The 19,887-nt window shown below is 37.5% G+C and overlaps 1 protein-coding gene across 1 annotated transcript in view; it reads left to right on the forward strand.

Annotated features, from left to right (window-relative positions):
- MAN2A1 (mannosidase alpha class 2A member 1) overlaps nucleotides 1–19,887 on the forward strand; it is a 184,949-nt gene that overhangs the window by 12,342 nt on the left and 152,720 nt on the right. Inside the window, exons 2-3 of the mRNA XM_003826756.5 lie at nucleotides 11,834–12,088; nucleotides 14,427–14,571. Of these exons, the coding sequence (XP_003826804.2) occupies nucleotides 11,834–12,088; nucleotides 14,427–14,571 (400 nt within the window). The remainder of the gene's footprint in view (nucleotides 1–11,833; nucleotides 12,089–14,426; nucleotides 14,572–19,887) is intronic.

A 19,887-nucleotide genomic window follows, 5' to 3' on the forward strand; every position in this document is an offset into this window, starting at 1 on the left:
GAATTGGCTAGAATCGGGAGGATGAAAAATGTGGAGACATTTTGTAAAGAGAAAGACCAAAGCTTTTTAACAGGTTTGATCGAGGGTAATGATGAGTGGCTTGAATCAGAAAATTTCTCCTACCTTTTTCCATTGGGGTGTTGGAGACTGGTTGTACTATTTGCAGAAGGAGATAGGGACAAGCTGATCTGGAAAGCCAAGTTCATTTTCATTTATGATGACGTGGATGTTAGTGGAAATAACCAAGTGGGCTGGAAAGCCAGTGAGAGATCAGGGAAGGGAGATGCTGATCTGGTAGTCATCAGCATAGCCGAGAATGAATGAGCTCACTTGGGGACTGTGCTTAGTGAGGGCAGGGCCAAGTACATTTCTGATAACCAAAAGCTGCACATCTTACATTAAGAATATTTTGTAGCAGATGTTAATGAAATAAAGCAGCTTGTGTTCAAATTGTCAGAAACCAGCAGCTCATGGATCAGCTTACCTAAGAAAAGATAAGATGATCAGAAGGAAGGATTTCAAAGAAGCGTTTTAGTAGGAGTTTAAAAAAGACCCTTCTCATCTTTGGCACAAATGATAGGACTAAATTATTTTTTTTCTGGGTTAAGACAGAACATAAATTGTGTGTGTGTGTGTGTGTGTGTGTGTGTGTGTCTGTGTGTGTAGGGAGGATGGGCAGCCAGGTGGTGGAGAGGGAGAGAGAGATTTATTAAGGATCAAAATGCAACACCCCAAATAGGGGGCTGAAGTTTGAAGGTTGTTCTGAAAGTCAGACAGATTTCTGAGAATACCCTCCAAACTGCCTCTTGTTGATAGTAAAGAAAAACCCCCTTCTGTTGGGCTGGTAGGTGACCCCATGAACTGGAGAAGTAAAAACTGTCTTTGACCCTGGGCTACCTCTGGAAAATTTGTAGGGTCAAATAACAACACTTGATGTATAGGATATTTCTTGCGACTTTTAGGTAGAAGATCCAACCAATAATTGTTTTAAACAAAAGAGATTTGAGAAGAACTCCAGAAATTTGTATCCTTAACTCATCTTTGATAACCAATGGTATGATATTTAGAAGTTTGCTGTTATTGTATTTTTATGTATTATGTTATGTCTTACTACTGCATTTGTTGCTTCTGTGGTATTTACTGTGTCTCACCTTGCCCTTGTAGACCAGTTGTTACAGATGGATTTTTATAAAGAAAGGCAATAGGAAAGAATTTGTAAAACTTTAGAGTCTGTAGTGCTTGTATAAAGAGTAGTTTGGAAATTCAGAATTTATAATAATTCAGATGAGACTTGCCTAAATACCTGTCCCCTGTCAATAAGAAATAGAAGGGACTTATTCAGGAGATGATTAGTATAAATAAGGTTGCAGGGGGGTTGATTATCTACTTAATACAACCCTGCCTTCAGAGGCTTTCCAAAACTATTTCTGTATGAAAAGCGACCTCAGACATGTCAGTTGCATTTATTTTAATAGGCCAACACTGTTTAGGTTGATTACTGACAATTATTTTCTTTTTGTTTTGAAATTGTTTGTCAAAATTACTTGTTTAAAATTATAAGATGTTGACAGAACTTTTGTTAGCATATCCTAACATGCAATACATGGCATTAATTCATGGTAAATGTGTTTAGGTAGTATAAATGGATAGTGCCTAATAACCTTGTGTACAAAGATAAGCATTTGTCAAACATGTAAGACAGATTACCAACATAGACCAGCAACCATTGCCTATATGATGTGTTAACAACATGACCCTGTTTAGCTGAGAATTGTTAAGGCCTGAAAGTATATCACATGAACCTTCATGCAAGTTCTTGGGTGGGATACACTGTTGACAGATTCTGTCAGAGTGCTAAGCATAAGAATATAAATTAAAAATAAGTTTTAGAAGTAAAGTCGGTGTGGTTTTAAAAAAAAAATCCTGCAAAGAATAGTGTTCCATAGAACAGATTGGGAAGTGCTGAATTAAAGAAAGAGTTCTATTAGTCAACAGTTAATATGTTTAGTGCCACTTAATTGCGGTTATTAAATGGATTTGTAAGTAATAAAACTGCATTTTATTAAAATTTTATAATCTACACATTTTGCCCTAGTTATACACCCTTCTTCCACTCACTTTTAAGTGGTTATCTGTTTTGCATAGTCTCATTTTATGTAATAGCTTGATGTCTAAAATGTTGCCTCAACAGGAGGTAGTTTCTGTGCAGCCATATTGGGCTGGTGCAGATAGGGCCATATGGTTCTAATCTAAACATACATCTGGAAACTCATAGGGTGGAGCTGGTGCTGTCTCCTGGAACCTGTAGAAAACGTCAGCAACTGGAGTCCTGACCACATTTTTGGAGGAGGGTGGTGAGGGAATGAGATGCTATTATTCGAGGTCAGGGCTTGGATCCTGTGTAGTGATTCTGGCAGCTACTAAGTTGGTGGCCCAGCTGCAGTAGTCATGAGTCCCTTGAGTGCTCCGCCAGAACAAGGGATGTTGGGCTTGGAGTCCCAGCTTTTCCCTTCACAGTCATTTGGCACTCTTACCTGCGTCTGAGCAGCCTCTGTTACTGTCATACCTAGGCAGGTGTGAGATTTATGAAAAATGATTTGCCTGGGCAAAGAGTATATTGCTTCTGCAATTTGGTAAGGTATTCTGTAGCTACGTATTTTTTGTGCTCACATCGTGAGGGCATTTATTTCTTTGAATGGACAAGTGGCTGCACAAAGACAAATTCCACAATTTGTGAGAAATTCAGGCATGTTAAGCTCTGAGTCTGGAAAATACAATTAAAAGGTTATTTATAACTGGCTTGTGGCTCATTGACAGACAGGTGGAGATACATACAGAATCGTGGCCACAGCCCCAGTTCACACTCTTTTTGGCCTCAGCACTACACATCTTAAGGGGTGGAGTGGGCGTTTGGAGGGTTACCTGTCATTTTATCAAGCCCAAAAGCCTTCCTGTTAAGTTCCAGAGATCTGACTAAAGGCAGGGTTTTTCTGTAGAGATTGAATAGTGGTTGACTGACCAGGGACTGCAGCAATAACGTTGACACCCCTGCTGGAAATACAGACTCTCTTTTACCAAATCGCAGTTCCTATATTTAGCTTTAATGCAGCGCTTCTTAACTGGGGATGTGTGAGAATCGCCTGGTGAGCCATTTTAAATTATAAAAGGCAGATCTCTGCGCTTTTTCTAGGTAATCCCATTTGTTCCCATTGCTTGAAATTCATATTTATTCTGGCCACTCAAGTTTATATATTTAGCCCTGACTTCTCTCTTGAGTTCCAGACTTGCATGTTCACTGACACCACCATTCAGCTATCTAATAGTTTCAGAATATAACATTTGCCCTTCTGTCTCCTCCCCAATAACTGGCTTGTGGGCCTGTTCCTCTAAAATGCCACCCATAATCCTCCCCCTTGCCCTAGCAAAAAACTCAATGCCAATTTTTTTTCCTTTCCTGCCCCTCCCATTCCTAACTCATCTTTCTTGTCATTCTTTCATGTTCCTTCCCTTCCTGTCCAAGCTACCATGGCTTTTACCTGGCAAACTGCAGTCTTTTACTCCATATGCCCTACTGTGGCTCCAGAATGGCTTAAAATTTTTTAATTGATTGATTCTAAAACTCAGTCTAAGATAAAGATGTTGATGCTGCTTTTTCTGAAAATTACTTTGAACCATCAAGGGTGACTCTGTCTTTTCTTAACTCCTTTATTCAAAGTTAGGTGTAGAGCCTTATTAGACCAAATTATGCCCCTGGAAGACAGTTTATGAGGTTGCACGGCCTCACCCTCCATTGCTTGGGCTCACAGCTCCTTAGGGTCATGGCTCTCCAGCTCTGATGATGGAGATTTGGGCAAGAATTTCTCTAAAAAGGACTAAGCATAAGAATATAAGCTTTATTTTTATAGGGCCAACTATTTGCTAAGTATATTAGTTTCTTATTGCTGCTATCACCACAAACGTAGTGGCGTCAAACAAGAAAAATGTGTTATCATACAGATCTTTAGGTCAGAAGTCTGAAACAGGCCCTACTGGACTAAAATAAAGATGTCTGCAGAGCTGCATTCCTTCTGGAGCTCCAGGGGAGAATCTGTTTCCCTGCCTTTTCCAGCTTCTGGAGGCTGAGTGCATTCCTTGGCTCAAGGCTGCCTTCCAGCCATAGCATCATTCTGATTTCTTGTGTCCTCACATCTCCCTCTCTGGCCTGACTCTTCCATTTTCCTCTTTTCCTTATGATTACATTGGGCCTACTCAGATATTCTAGGGTTTTCTTCCCATCTGCAAAGCCTTAAAATTAATTACATCAGTGAAATTCCTTTTGTCATGTAAGGTAAGGTATTCACAGATTTCAGGGATTATTAGGACAGGGATATCTTTGACTAAACATTATTCTGCTTACTGCACCAGGCACTATTTAAATTTACTTGCATATACTAACTAATCCTCATAACAACCCTATGAGTTAGGTATTATTCTCCCCATTTTACAGATGAGGAAACTGCAGCACAGAGAAGTTATGTAACTTTGAACTTGCCCAGACTTACATAGCCAGTAAGTAGGGGTGCCAGAATTCAAATTTTGGTTGGCTTCAGAGTCTGTTCTTAATTATGACACATACTATCTGGAGGTGCATATTGTAGTACCCTTCAAAGTGATTTTTCAAAAGCCATACTTTTACTATGTAGCAGCAGCTGCAATAATACTTTCTTCACTGCTTACTTGTTGGCAGGTCCTGTGCTAAATTCTTTCACAGCCAGTCCAAGCAATGGATATTAGTATCTGCATTTTGCCCATAGAAACTGAGGCCCAGGATTAAGTTACTTCCCCAAGATCACATGGCCAATAAGTGCGGAAACTAGTATTGGAAGCCAGATAGCCTGAACAGGAGCCAATGCTTAGCCATTAAGCTGAATTGCTTCCACCTTTATCTGGTGAAGGATGTCATTAAAGATAAAGGTAATCTTTGCTCTTACATGGTGGGCACATTTGATGACATAATCAGAGTCCAGAAAGAACTTGATGTGTTGGAGTGATATGTTGAATCTAACACAATTAGATTTGAAGGAAAAAAAAAACGCAAATGAAAGGTGGTATAGATCCTAAGTTTCAGATACATGCATACACTTTGGGGTAAAGTTTTGTTTCTTTTGAATGCTGCTATTGGTGGGTATATTATAAACATATATATCTTCTACAGCTCTTATAACTAGAAACTTGATTTGGTTGAGTGCAGATCTTATATCACTACCGTGATAGGAAATAGTCCAGAATTATCTTGGGGTTCTTTTTCCAAACTTCCTTCACTCCCCACAAGAGGTGAAAATAATAGTCTCTTGAACCAGGTTAGTGATGGTAGTGAAAATGGAAAACTTTTGATTGGACTGTACAGAATCCATAATCTTTGCTCTAGAAAGGGAGCCACATATTGTATTCTATTCACCAGGTCATGGTTGTCATCCTGTGGCCAATGTGGGTCCCATTCTATGTTATTTCCCAAACAGCCCATGAAAACCACCCTATTAATTAGCTCTTTCCTTCCCATTCTTACCTACTTTTTGGGATGCAGTGAAGACTTCTTTTGGATTTTCTTTCTTCAAAAATAGTGTGTTTTGTTTTTATTTGTATTATTTTTGGTGTGGGTTTATATGCCAAAACATTGAATACTTAGAAAAAAATGTTACATGCCATTTTTCTTTCTTTCCTTCCTTTTTTTCTCCCAATAAATACCTAAGGTCCTGCTGTGTGCTAGGTAGGTAGGCATCAGGGTACAGTACATTGAGTAAAACAGCTATGGTGCCTGTTGTCAATATAGGGATTCATTTAGTGAGGAAAAGAGGGAAGCAATACATGAATAAAATAGATAATTGTAATAACACTGTGGAGGAAACAAGAAATAAATTGAGATAAACCATAACATGAGGAGGCCTGTTTTAGACTGGCTGGGGAAGGCTATGCAGAGGTGACGTTTGGCATGAGAGTTGAAGCATTATGTAAACAGAGACCATGTACAAAGGTTTTAGGGTAGGGTGGGGAGGAGCTGGCTTGGAACGGAGATAAGATGAAGGTGAAGCTAAGTTGAGAGAAAGAGATATTCAGTCCTTACTGACTGTGGTGTACAATGTTTTGATTTTGAGGGTGCCTAACTAGGTAGAGATTAAAGCCCTTTACTGGAGATCTGAGGACTGTAGGTGTCTTTTTGAGGAGGATGATTTTTGGACTTAAGTTTGAAAGCCAATTTGAGGCATCAGGCAGGTATTTGAATATATGGGTCTGTTTTTCAGGGGTGAGGTTTCAGCAGGAGATACAAATATGGGAGACATCATGGAATTTAAATCATGGAGTGGATGAGATCATGTAAGAGAGTATAGAGAGGTAAGAGGCTCAAGAAGCTAACCTTGAGGTGCTCTAACATTTAGAGCTTGGGAGAGAAGGAGCCAGCAAAGGAGACTGATAAACAGTTGGCAGGAGGAAAACCTAGGGCATGTTGTATTGGGAATGAGTAAAGAAAACATTTCCAGAGGGAAGGAGTGCTCCATTGTGCCTAATACTCCCTGAGATGATGGATAAGGTAAGGGCAGAGTGCTTTTCATCAGGCTTGAAACATGGGAGCCTCTGGGAACTTTACAAGGTCAGTTTTGGTGGAGTGGTGAGCAGATGCTGATTGTAATGGGCAGATGAATGAATGGGAGTTTGTAAGGAAGGGGGATAATGAGTAGAGAGAAACTTTTGATAATCCCGGTACATGAAGTGGGTGGGGCCCTGGAGGGGAATGGGAATGTAAGATGTTTTATTCAGGGTTCTCCAGAAAGACAGAACTGATAGGACACACACACACACACACACACACACACACACACACACACACACACACACACACATACAGGAGAAGGGAGTTATTAGGAGAATTGGCTTATTTGATTATGGAGACTGAGAAGTTCCACTATTGGCCATCCGCATCTGCATGCTGGAGAACCAGAGAAGCTGGTAGCAGGACTTAATCTAAGTCTGAAGGCCTTAGAACCAGAGAAGCCAATAGTGGAGCTCAGTCCAAGGTGGAAGGTGCAAGAGCCCAGGGACCACTGGTGTGAGTCTGGAGTCTAAAGGCTGGAGAACCTGGAGTTCTGACATCCAATGGCAGGAGAGGAAAAGCGGCCAGGCTCTTAGAGAGAGAGGATGAGAATTTGCCCTTTCTCTGCCTTTTAATTCCATCTAGGCTCCCAGTTGATTGGATGGTGACTACCACATTTAGGGCACATCTTCTCCACTTAGTCCACTCACACACTGTCTCCTCTGGAAACACTCTCACAGATACACCTGGGGCAGCTCAATAATTCTAATCAATTGCTAAACCACCTGGGTTTCACTTTGAGTAGATAAAGGATGGGCCCAGTGCCTACTGAAGCCCTGAAGAATAATCAGTGTTTGACCAGCTATCTGGATATTCATTAATCTAGTCAAGTTGAACCCCAAATTAACCATCACATGGGGTTAAGCACAGGAGGGTGGAAGCACAGGAGTTTGACTTTTTTAGATGTATATAGCATATAATAAATATTAAGTTCAACCTTACGAAATTGGTGATATTTGACTATATTTTACCTATGAGAATGGCAATTTCGTATAGTTTGATCTAATAGAACATGTTACATTACTGAGAATGAGTTGCTTTTAGAAGTGGAACTTGATTGAGCAATATTGAGAGGGTTTAATCAAAAGGGCAAAGAACAAAGCCTTGGAGCAGTTGAGATAAATGGGATTGTTGCTCGGCAGAGGGTTGGCCTTTGAAGCAGGGAGAAGGAAAGGCACACAGTTTTCCAGGAAGGCAGGAGAAGATACACAGATTCAGCCATGCTGGAAGGATCACAGTGAGGCCAATACCCAGCGGGTAGTGTCCTATTTGAGGCAAATAATTATGTAATAAATTTACGGATTTAGCTGTAGATACACATTGATTGATTTTGTTCATAGGACTGAGTGGTAACTGAGCCTGTTCTACCTTGTGGTAGACTCTAAGTTTGTTCTCTCAAAGGTATTTGATATGTGATTTTTTGCTTGGTTTTTCTCTTTCGCTAAAAGCGGAGTAAATCAAATATCATGACCTCCTTCCCCACTCCTGAGCGGTGCAATGCTGTGGCCTCCCTGTAGAACTGATTAGCAAATCAAAGAATAAAGTAGTTTTCTCATAAGTGATTTTCTTGCCCTACAGAAAATTGTCTTTTTCAATGTTACTATAAGTATTCTTTGACTTCTCAGCATAATTGAAGCATTATCTATGATTTCTGTTTCTTTAATGCAGACTACAAGTGCATCCTTTTAAGGTCATTCCACTCTTCTCTGTCACATGTACAGAATTTGCTTATGAGGGTGTTCATTTCAAGAATTTCACCTATTTGGAAGGAGACTTTATTCCACTGCATAATATAATTTTAAAAATGATGTTCTTTAGACCATTGTGTGCATATATCCCTAGGCCATAATTTTCTCCATGTACTTAATTCAGTACAGAATTCCAGGTACTGATCATTAATGATATCTTTAAAGCTAAATGAGTAGGATCCTTTTTTCATGAACTGTCTCCTCTAACTAATGTTTATTTTGAATAATACTCTTATCCATGGATTATGGGACCAAAGCCATAATAAAAATATTCCCAGGAAGGGTTGTCTTCTTATTCAGTGTGTACTTGTTGAGCTATAGGCAGTTTTGCTGTGTATATGGCTCTAAAATGATCTTTTCCTCAAAGTACAGAAAGATCTGGAGAAATGTGGGCACTCATGTATTAAGTTTGTAGTATTATAATATTGTAAGTTTAAGATAAAATGTGGTATTTTTTTTTTTTTTGAGACGGAGTCTCGCTCTATCGCCTATGTTGGAGTGCAGTGATGCGATCTTGGTTCACTGCAACCTCTGCTTCCCAGGTTCAAGCAATTCTTCTGCGTCAGCCTTCCGAGTATCTGGGACTACAGGTGCATGCCACCACACCCAGCTAATTTTTATTTTTTTATTATTTATCTATTTTTTTTTTTTTTTGAGACCAAGTTTCGCTCTTGTTGCCGAGCCTGGGGTGCAATGGTGTGATCTTGGCTCACCACAACCTCCGCCTCCCGGGTTCAAGTGGCTCTCTTGCCTCAGCCTTCCCAGTAGCTGGGATTATAGGCGCCTGCCACCACGTCCAGCTAATTTTGTATTTTTAGTAGAGACGGGGTTTCTCCATGTTGGCCAGGCTGGTCTCAAACTCCCGAACTCAGGTGATCCGCCTGCTTCGGACTCCCAAAGTGCTGGGATTACAGGCGTGAGCCACCGCGCTCAGCCGCTAATTTTTGTATTTTTAGTAGAGATGGGGTTTCACCATGTTGGCCAGGCTGGTCTGGAGCTCCTGACCAGGTGATCCACCCATCTCGGCCTACCAAAGTGCTGGGATTACAGGCATGAGCCACCGTGCCCGGACAAAATGTGGTATCTTTAAAAGCTCTGTGATGATGGCATTTTAGATTAAGGTAATGTTTTATTTTATGGAGATGTGTAGCTGTACTGCTGGCGAGATGAATCAACATGTTCTAATACTGCTTGTAATAAGAGTAACTTGATTTACCATTACCTGCTGTGGTAAATTTGTATCTTCAGTATTGGAATTATTCAACAGAATCTATCAGAAGGGATTTCAAAAGCTGCAGTCTGTGGTGTTGTGATAAGTGAAGAAAAGCATTTCCCCTATTTCAGACAGCCTTTGATAGCATATGTATTTAGGAAAATATATACAGATTCATCAACTGTGTACCTGACTCAAATATTTTTAGCTTCTTTGGGTTGAACTTTGGGTTATGCCAAGGGATCCCCTTTGGTCTTTTCATGGAGAATCACTCGTAACCAATGTTGATGTGCACTTACAAAGAAGGGTGTAAAGGTTTATAGGACGATACTACTCGACAGCTCTGAGGATCTGGAATCTACATGGTTCAACTAGCTTCTCTATTTGAGCCCTGAACTAGTGTTGCACTCATCTCCCGTTTGCTTTGCCATTTCCAGTTGTAAAGTGATGTGTGCTCCCTCTCTTGCCTTTCACTGGTGCAGTGGGGCTTGTCTTTCAGGATGGGACCTGTGCTAAAACTTTTTCTTGTCTCTGTGTATGCTGATAAACAGGCTTTAGAGTTCTATCTTGTGGTGACTTATCACCCCACCCCATCTTAGAGATGACAATTGCCTTTAAAGGACTATAGTTTTAATGTGTAGAGGGCTCTTTCTGTTATGTGCTTCTAAGTAGAGAGGCCTGTGAGAGCATCTTTCAGGTCTGAGAAGGTACATGGCTGTCTTGTGCTCCTTTCTTCTCTAACATCAGGCTGTAGATATTCACCCCTAGTGTTGTATTGCCCCCAACCACTGCCACCCCCAGTGATTTGCTGCTAATTTTGGCTACTTTTTTTTTTTTTAATTCCAAAATCTGTTGCAGTCTCTTCGGACTTCTGCCAATTCTGGCATAGTTTGCTCAAATGATTGGCCTTTTCTTGGTAGATCTCAGTCTCTTAACTTCTCCCTTTCCCCTTGTTGAACTGACCAATAACCTGTGAGTATAACCCTTATATCTTGTGTGTTATATGGTCTTTCATATTTTTTCCTAAAGCATATCATGCCATACATACTATTTTTGAACTGCCTTTTCACCACTTCTGAAAATACCTTTCCTTACTTTATCTTCTGAAAATACCTTTCCTTACATTTCTATTTTAAAACAATTTATATTTCTAAATTTTCAGTGGCTGACATCCCTTCCATGATAATGAATCTATCGTTTGACCAGTCCCCTACTTTTGGGCGTTTGGATATTTTCTATCCTTTTCTCTTTTCCCTTCTTCCTTCTTTCCTTTCTGCTTTCCTGTTATTTCCTGGTAATGAGTATCCAGAGTTGTTTGTTCACCATGCATGTAGTTTTTTAAAACCTTAATGTGGGTTTTTTGAGGCTTTTGCTAGTTATAACATCACCTTGTGTGTTCAAAGACAGGGGCCCGTATCTTATGCATGTCTTCCTAGCATACATGCCTGACACAGTGGCCATTCACTAAAGAATTATTGTTGAGTTTCAGAAATATGAGGGCCATTTGACAAATAAATGAGTACCTTCTATGTACTTGGAACCCAGGATATAGGGGTGAACAAGGTAAAGATTGTCCTTGCTCTCATAAGGTGAGGTATTATTTTGTATAACGAGGTTTATGTTACAGAGATGGCAACCCTCTTAATGTGAGGATTAATGAAAAAAATTTAAGACACACAGTATAGCAAAAGCAGACTGAATGACTTAGGGTATGGTTACTTGGGAGATGTTCATGCTTATGGCTGAATTGACTAATTGATTTTTCCATAGATGATATTTCTTATTTAGGATTATCCACTAGTGTTAAGGGATTGAGATGGAATGATCTTTTTCAAGTTCATACTTTTTTGACCCTTGTGAGTAACTCCAGTCAATTATACTTAAATTAAAAATTTCATACCTGAATATAATATGCTGTTGTACAGTGATTCCAGGGACCCAAAGATCTTTTAGGACTGAGTTTGGGGGGAACAGAAATATTTCCCAAAATATTTTTGGTCTTTCTGTTGCACATCTTAAAATATGATTAAGCAAAGATTGCAGCCGCGGAGAAGATTTTCTGCTGTAAATTGGTGTTTCAACCCTGCCAGCTGTTCATGCTTTCTGCGATCCCACTTATAAAAGTGGAAAGTGAAGGGTGAGTGGCTGCCCTCGTAGGCAACCACATAATTAAAAACAAAAAATGTGTATGCCTCAGCAGATCTATATTAGTATTTCATATAGCTGCCTTTTTCTTTTTTATTGTAGGGCCAGCTCTCAATGTTGCAAGAAAAAATAGACCATTTGGAGCGTTTGCTAGCTGAGAATAATGAGATCATCTCAAATATTAGAGACTCAGTCATCAATTTGAGTGAGTCTGTGGAGGATGGTCCGAAAAGTTCACAAAGCAATTTCAGCCAAGGTGCTGGCTCACATCTTCTGCCCTCACAATTATCCCTCTCAGTTGACACTGCAGACTGTCTGTTTGCTTCAGAAAGTGGAAGTCACAATTCAGATGTGCAGGTAATGTATACATTCGTTAATAATCACTGGCCTTTTTCTTTTTGTTCTTTTTAAGATTTGACCTGATGTCTGTTCTGACTTGGTAAGTTGCTTAAACTCTTTGGATTCTAGTTTCTCTTTTTGTAAAGTATTTTGATTAGTCACATGAACATTAATGTTCTGTTTAGTGATAAAATTCCATAATTCTATTTCTCTCAGTTTATCTTACTATTTTATACTTACGTGAATACAGTCTTTTTGTATGCTTTTCAGGTCTTATTTTCTGTAATAGTTGAAAACCTTTAAAGGTTTAAATTTTGCCAGAGATTTTTTTTTACCTTCCTTTGGAGAATACAAGAAAATCCATGTTCTTATTATATATCAGTTGTACATTATAGATTTTGTACAAAGTAAGGTTAGACTTTTTTTTTTTTTTCCTTAATATCCTTTTGCAAGAGGGAAGGGAAATATTCTAGAGCTGTACTTTCCAGTATGGAAGCCCCTGTCTGCATGTGGCTACTGAGCACTTGAAATGTGACTAATGTGGCTTGAGATGTGCTGTAAGTGTAATGTACACACACAGTGTTTCAAACTTAGTGTGCAAGATATCTTAATTCATTTATATATTGATTATGTGTTAAGATAATATTTTGGATATACTGGATTAATGAAATTTTAAAATTAATTTCAACTGCTTTGTTTTACTAGAAAATTAAAAATTTGGTTTGTATTATATTTCTCTTGGACAGCGCTATTATAGAGGGCAATGGAGTCGAAAACCAGCATTGGAAAGGACTTCTGCCTTTCTTAAACTCAGAGTGTTTCACTCACATTGGCTCTGCAAATTAGGGCAAGGCTGTGTTTAACCTTATGCCTTAGACCAGAAACTGGATTTTGGGGGAAGGATCCTAAGGGGTAAATATTTTAAAGTTGGACAAAATTATTTGGCTTCTGGCCTCGTTTTCAAATATGTACTTTCCACTAACTGCTGAGGGCAGAGAACATGATATGATCTTGAGGTCATGGCTCACAGGCCAAGCTGGAAGCTGGGGACAGTGGAGCTGGCCAGGTCTTGCACCTGCAACCTCATCAGCTAGAGTGTAGCCAGATTCTGATAGGATCAGAATCCTGTGCTTACAGGGATAGCTGTTTCTGTGAGGTTTGGCTTTATTTAGTTTTTTGTTGAGTACTTCTTGAGTACTTAGCCTTGTTGTCATCCATGATAAGGGAACAGCCAAAAAAAAAAAATTATTTTTGTTGTGTGGTCTAAATCTGGGCTGGACAGAAAGGAGTTGCAGAGCAACCATGGAAGTCAGGCAGAGCAAGTCAGGAGGGTACTGGGAGAGCTGCAGGACTGAAGGAAGAAACAGACACTGCTAACACATCCTCCTGCCCAGCTTGTTTCCAAAGATTTGTCAGCTTATCCTTGAGAAGATTTTATTTTATTTATTAAACTCATATATTCCATAGGGAGAGAAATATTATTGGCTTAAAATACTTTGTATTGACTTTCATATAATTTGTTTGGCCTTTAAATTTTTTTTATAACTTATATTTGGATGTGATTTTTGCAGTCTAGTTTTAACATAATTTAAATTTTACAAAAGGTTGTTTGGTTGTGTTGTCACATTTAATATTATAGAGACTATGAAGAACAAAAGTAAAGTTTTAGTTTTTTTCCCACCGTTTTTTCCTTTGCATCCCAACATTATTAGCCAGAAGGAATACTGCATTGAAAAGCTAGCAAACAATAGGATACATAAAAGCTAAATCTCAATTTTAAAATTTTTCTCAATTTTTAGATGATTATGCCTGGTTGACCCTGTTGTAGTTTTACTTCTAGGATAAGATAGGTAGATATAACATATGCTACATGGAAGAATAGCTATAGATAGATATATTTTTGTTCAGGCATAGATTTTTAATATACATGAGATTTACTACAAAATAAAAATAGCGCAAAGTAAAATATCATTTTCAGAACTGTTTTTGAAAATGCTGAAATATCTGGTCATAATCAAATTTCATCAGAAATTTTTTTCATGGTTCTTTTTCTATAAATTTCTATTAAATTGTTTTGGAAGTAAAGTAGGAGAAGAAGGAATAGAATGAACTTTTTTTTTATTAGAAGCGGATGGGAGGGATTATTTGTCAGGGTAGTTTTGTAGCACAAATAGCATTTCAAGCCTTTGAATGGTGATGGAATATTTTCTACTCTAAACTCCTCAATGTCTACAGAAATAGTTTTATTTTATAAAATATATATGCAGAGTATAGCAGTGAATAATTTTGAGCAAGTATTTACCAACATTAAATTAATCATTGTTAAACTTTAATTTTTTTTCTTTTACATTTTTAGATGTTGGATGTTTACAGTCTAATTTCTTTTGACAATCCAGATGGTGGAGTTTGGAAGCAAGGATTTGACATTACTTATGAATCTAATGAATGGGACACTGAACCCCTTCAAGTCTTTGTGGTGCCTCATTCCCATAACGACCCAGGTAAAATTTGCACTTCAAAAAGACAGGAGGTTATTAAGTTGCTTTAGGCCTAGAGTCTTTTAATGAGAATCTGGTAGAGGCCACTTCTCAAATTTTTGAGACATTATTCTCTGACTTTTAACATTAATATATTCCTTTTATGTGTCATTATGTTTTAGTGTTCTCATTTTATCAGTTTATGTGCCATTCAAGGATAGTATCTGTGCAGTATGAAATGGTGATAAACAAAAAAGAAGGGCTTGCCTTTGGGGACAAAACAGTATATAGTTTTAAGAGACTGCTTGTTCATTTTAGTAACTTTTTAAAAAATATTGCGTAGGAAAATTATTTCATGTCTATGAGGTCTACTTTTAGAAAAGGCAGAATACTCATGGGAAAGTTTGAATCTTTAAAATAAAGAAGCAGTATTAAATGCTTTAAGAACCTTGGTGTTGATTGGTTTCAGGCACATACGAATGTGAGTCTCAGCTCTCTGTGTTTATCAGTGTTAGATGACTTTAGTCAAGTTACTTAATCCCTCTGAGACCAAGTTTTTTCCCTAGTAGAATGAGGATAGTAGTATCTGTTTCAATAGGGTGCAAAGTGAAAGAATCATGTATGGCACAACAGTAGCTGCTATCATTATTGTTACTGCATATGATGGCGTTTATTTATTGGGACCACAGATTCCTCCCTTCCCCCACCCCTGACCCCGCCCTGCCAAGATGAGGGGAAGTTGTTTCAATTATAATGGGACATAGGATTTGATATACATATTTGTTGGTTTGAGTACCCAGTCACAGATAATTTAGTTGCAGCATTTTTTTTGTGTGTGGGGATTGGAGAGGGGGGTGTATTTCCAAAGACTTATTTTGAAGGAGTGTGTTACTTTTCTTAATATCTCGATTTCATGATTACTCTCAGAAGCACTGGTAACCTAATAATTTGAAGGTTTTTTCTTTGCTTCCAACATTCATTTATCTTCTACTTACATTTTTTCCCCATTAGTTTATTGGCAGATATTCCTATTTTTCTATTTTGAAGACAACAAAATATGTTACTTTAGGTCTGGACACATGATTTAGTGAAGCATTTTTTTTGTGCGTGTGTGCTGCTTTTGGATGTGAGAGGTAGTCTGCAAGCTTGGATATTGAAATGCTTGGATTTCTAGACTACTTCAATATTTAGTGTGCACTGACGTAAAATATATGAAATCAATATTCTGGAAATTTGTGATGAGCAGTTATTACACCTCACCTTCTGACTTGATTTCCCTATCTTTGATCTTAATGTCTTTATCTTTTCCTACATATACCTGTTAGTGTTATGTTTTCCTCATATATATTTTAGATCGTCTTTCTCCTTAATCTTAGCCTGTACCTTTTAAATAAAAACTCAGGGAAGGCTGGGCATCATGGAAGGACTTCAGGGATTTGGAGCTAGGCAGAATGAGGCAGGTATCTTGGCTCTGCGGTGTATTGCCTGTGTGTCCTTGGGCACATTGATTTGTGTATCTGTAAAATGGAGATCATACAGGTGGAGTAACATCTTAAGCCAGGGTTAGTTATAAAGTAATTATAAAAGGTGATGAAAATTACATCTAATCCAAATTTCTTTGCTATTTATTCACTTGAGTGCAGATTAGTTAGTATATTTGCATTTAGGGGATGCATATGAAAAACACGTATCTTTGATTACTAGACTCACACTCAGTGAGGTGAGGTGCTCCCACTTAATGTAGGATCTAGATGGCTTATGGCACTGCAGATTTTTTTTCTCTATAAATCTCATAATCACTTGACTACTCAATTATTGAGTGAAATGGTGGCAGAGCCACTTGTAATATCTAAGTTGTTCTCCCTTCTCTTTCTGCCAATCATGTTTAGTTTAATTCTTATTACTTAATTGGGAGAGTGATGTGATTCCATAGTGTAATCTTCCTTGTAGGCTTATAAATATCCTTCAAAGTGTGTCTTGTGAGTCTTCCTCATATGAAGCCCACTTCTTCCCTTTTCTTGATTTTTAAAAAGACCTTTATTCTTTCCCTTTTTCTGCAACTTTTAATTCTAACCAATCTCATTTCTTGTTATTCCATACATGGGCACTTAACTGTAATAATAAAATCTATGGTTTACCAGGCAGAATGCCAAATGTTTTACAAACATTTAGTGCATACGCATGAAGGTTAGTGCCATGATTCACGATGAAGGTGTTACCAGGTTACATAGCTAACAAGGGGCACCAGAATACTTTCCTGACAATTTACCTGGATCTCCCACTAAAGTAAATTCTAGCGGCAAAGAACATATGCCTCCTATTAAACACACTCTCCTCATGGCCTAGCTGAACACTTGGCATATAGAATAATTGCCAAATAAATAAGACCTCTTTGACCTTTCTCGAAGCCCCTCCACCACATACTCATACTGCACACACACGCCTCCATGCTTACAGGTCTTCGCAGATGTAAACATTTACAGCACTTTTACTTGGTCTCCTCACTAGAATGTTAGCTCATTAAGGGCTGGAACTTTGTTTTATTCACTGCTGTGTTGGGAATGCCTAGAATCATAACTGGCACATAGTACTGAGTCATTAGAGTTTGGTTAAATAAGTTAATGAGCTAATGAATCTGACTCTTCAAACTAGGATGAAACATTTGACTTATTCTTTGGCGTAGGCTTTTCTTTTAAGTTCCCTCCTTCCTGATGGCTACTTATTTCTATTCTTAAAAAAAAAAAACTTATTTAAAGTACTCTTTTGTAATTTTATGTACTAAAAACAGGCAATAGTAAGCTCTTTGAGGGCAGGGATTGCCCTCGATTTTTAGATTTTTTGTTTGTTTGTTTGCATTACTATTCCTGCTTAGTTAGTAGGTCATTTTCTGAGTAGACATCCCTAGTAAGTATTCCTGACTATAATCTCTTTTGGTATCCTAGTAACTATAGCTGAATCTTTTTGTCTTAGTAAAAGATGTTAATGACCCTGACTCTCAAACTCTTCTCCACTTGGAAAAAATAATTGTCAGAAACAAACATTTTAAAACTACAGTGATTTTTGCTGTCAAGCAAAATGCTAGAGAGAAGAATCCGCTGACTTAATAATTTTCACTATTCCTTAACTTAACAAAAGTAAAATATTGACAAATAAATTATTCTGTGAAAAACTGAATTATTCACATCATGAAAAGCCATTCTTTTTTAATAGAGGAAAAAGAGAAAAGTGTGTTCACATACACTCCAAGTCAAAATGTGACACTATAATGGGAAATCTTTGTATAATACTCCTAAATGAATGTGCAATTAGGCAGTGTTCTTTCTAAATGAGATTTATAGAGATTTGTTTGCATTTTCTGCAGCAACAATTTAAAACAAGCTTTAGCATAGTAGTTTGTTTCATTGGTGGATTTTCGTCTATTGGGAATAGAAATATTTGAAATAGATTTTAAAAAATTTTCTATATTTAGTTCCCCAACTTTGTGAATTTATGTTGCTGTGTTTTTCTATATATAGATATTTTTCTTTTTGGACTGAGTTGGTAATATCTCTCAAGAAAAGGTAAATTTCAAAATATGTTTGTATTTTAATAAAATTCCAAATTAAGTTACAGTCTGAAAAGATCTAACAATTGTCATAAAATATTTAAGTGTTTTACATGAGTAAAAACTGAATTGGAAAAGAATTGTGAAGTAAATGCTGATAACGTTGTACTGTTATGCTTTTGAAAGTTTTGAATCATAGACCATGAAATTAAATGTTAGTTGATTGATACATGTTCATGTTGTATTTAATAAGCTGATTAAAACACAATTACAGCACCTTTGTATCTACAATCTTAATTCTTTGCTTCCCACTAGTTAAACTGCTGAAATATTTGGTTAATTTTACTTCAAAGAAGTCACAGTGTGTGGAGAGAAGATAAGGTATACTAAATGAAAGATTGGACAGCATATTGTTAGTTAAGCAATTTGTGAAATGAACGTTAGAAAATAATCCCCCTTGTGGTATGACTCTAAAATAGTAGGAAGACCTAGGCCCAAGAGTTACACTGGAAAATAATTTTCTTTCAATTCTTCTGTAGAACTTTTTATTGACTCAGAGGGTGATTAGGACTTTTTGCTTTTTTGTGTGTGTAAAATTAAGAAACAGATGTTTGCGTTTAGTATTATGATAATTATGTATCCTCTAAAAAAGTTTGTAAAAAAAGAATAAAAACATGAGGAAATCAGTGTAATATTTCCAAATATTTCTATTCAAATATTTTCAAGTATAGTTAGAATTTGAAAACAGTTCTGGTCAGTCATAGTTGGCTAATATCTCTATCAGGGGTGTCCAATCTTTTGGCTTCCCTGGGCCACATTGGAAGAAAAATTGTCTTGGGCCACACATAAAATACACTAACAATAGGTGATGAGCTAAAAAATAAAATCGCAAAAAAATTTCAAAATATTTTGAGAAAGTTTACAAATTCATGTTGAGATGCATTCAAAGCCGTCCTGGGCCACATGCAGCCCGTGGGCTGCAGGTTGGACAAACTTGATGAGAGGTGGTGGAGACTTAGAAGTCTGGTTGCTAAAGGAACTTTACTGATCAGAATGAGATGGTCATCGGAAGGAGAAGTTGTATGTGAACACTGTTTGGAGAGTACTTTATTTGGTTTAGCTACTGCAGGATAAAGTGGATTGTTTGATTTTGGCTGCCATGATGGGAAATTTTAGTTTCTGGAGCTAAAATCGTATGCGGAACAACCGAGTTCTGGCATTTATTGCCTGTACGGCATCAGGGGAGTTGCAGGTCTTTGTTATTTTTTACTTTGTGTAATTTTTTAACCCTGAAAAGTGGTAAATGAAGCCACATTTAACAGGTGAGGGCAGCGAGGCTAAGTTAGGGTAATTTGTTCAAAGTCAGTTAATTTAATTATAAATTCTCAGAGGTTGGTGAATTGAAGCTCAGGATTGCCTGATTGTAAAATCTGTGTTTTTTCCATTTACCTCTTTTTATTGCCTCTTAAGATACTTTATTTAGTTCAAATTATTCTATTTCTTTTCTTCTTGTGTTGTAGGCATTAGTCGATTTAACACATTTATCTGGACTTTGGGTTATTAATAGGGTTGTCAGATTTAGCAAACAAAAATATAGAATGCTCAGTTAAACTTGAATTTTCAATAACAATGAATAGTTTGTGTGTGTGTGTTTGTAGTTTGTGTGTGTGTGTTTGTGTGTCCCAAATATCACATGCAGCATGCTTATACTAAACATTTATTTGTTGTTTATCTGAAATTCAGATTCAACTTGGCTGTGCATTTTATCTGACAACCTTAATTGTTAAGAAAATTGT

This window comes from Pan paniscus, chromosome 4 (genome assembly GCF_029289425.2).
Source record: "Pan paniscus chromosome 4, NHGRI_mPanPan1-v2.0_pri, whole genome shotgun sequence".
Taxonomy (NCBI): domain Eukaryota; kingdom Metazoa; phylum Chordata; class Mammalia; order Primates; family Hominidae; genus Pan; species Pan paniscus.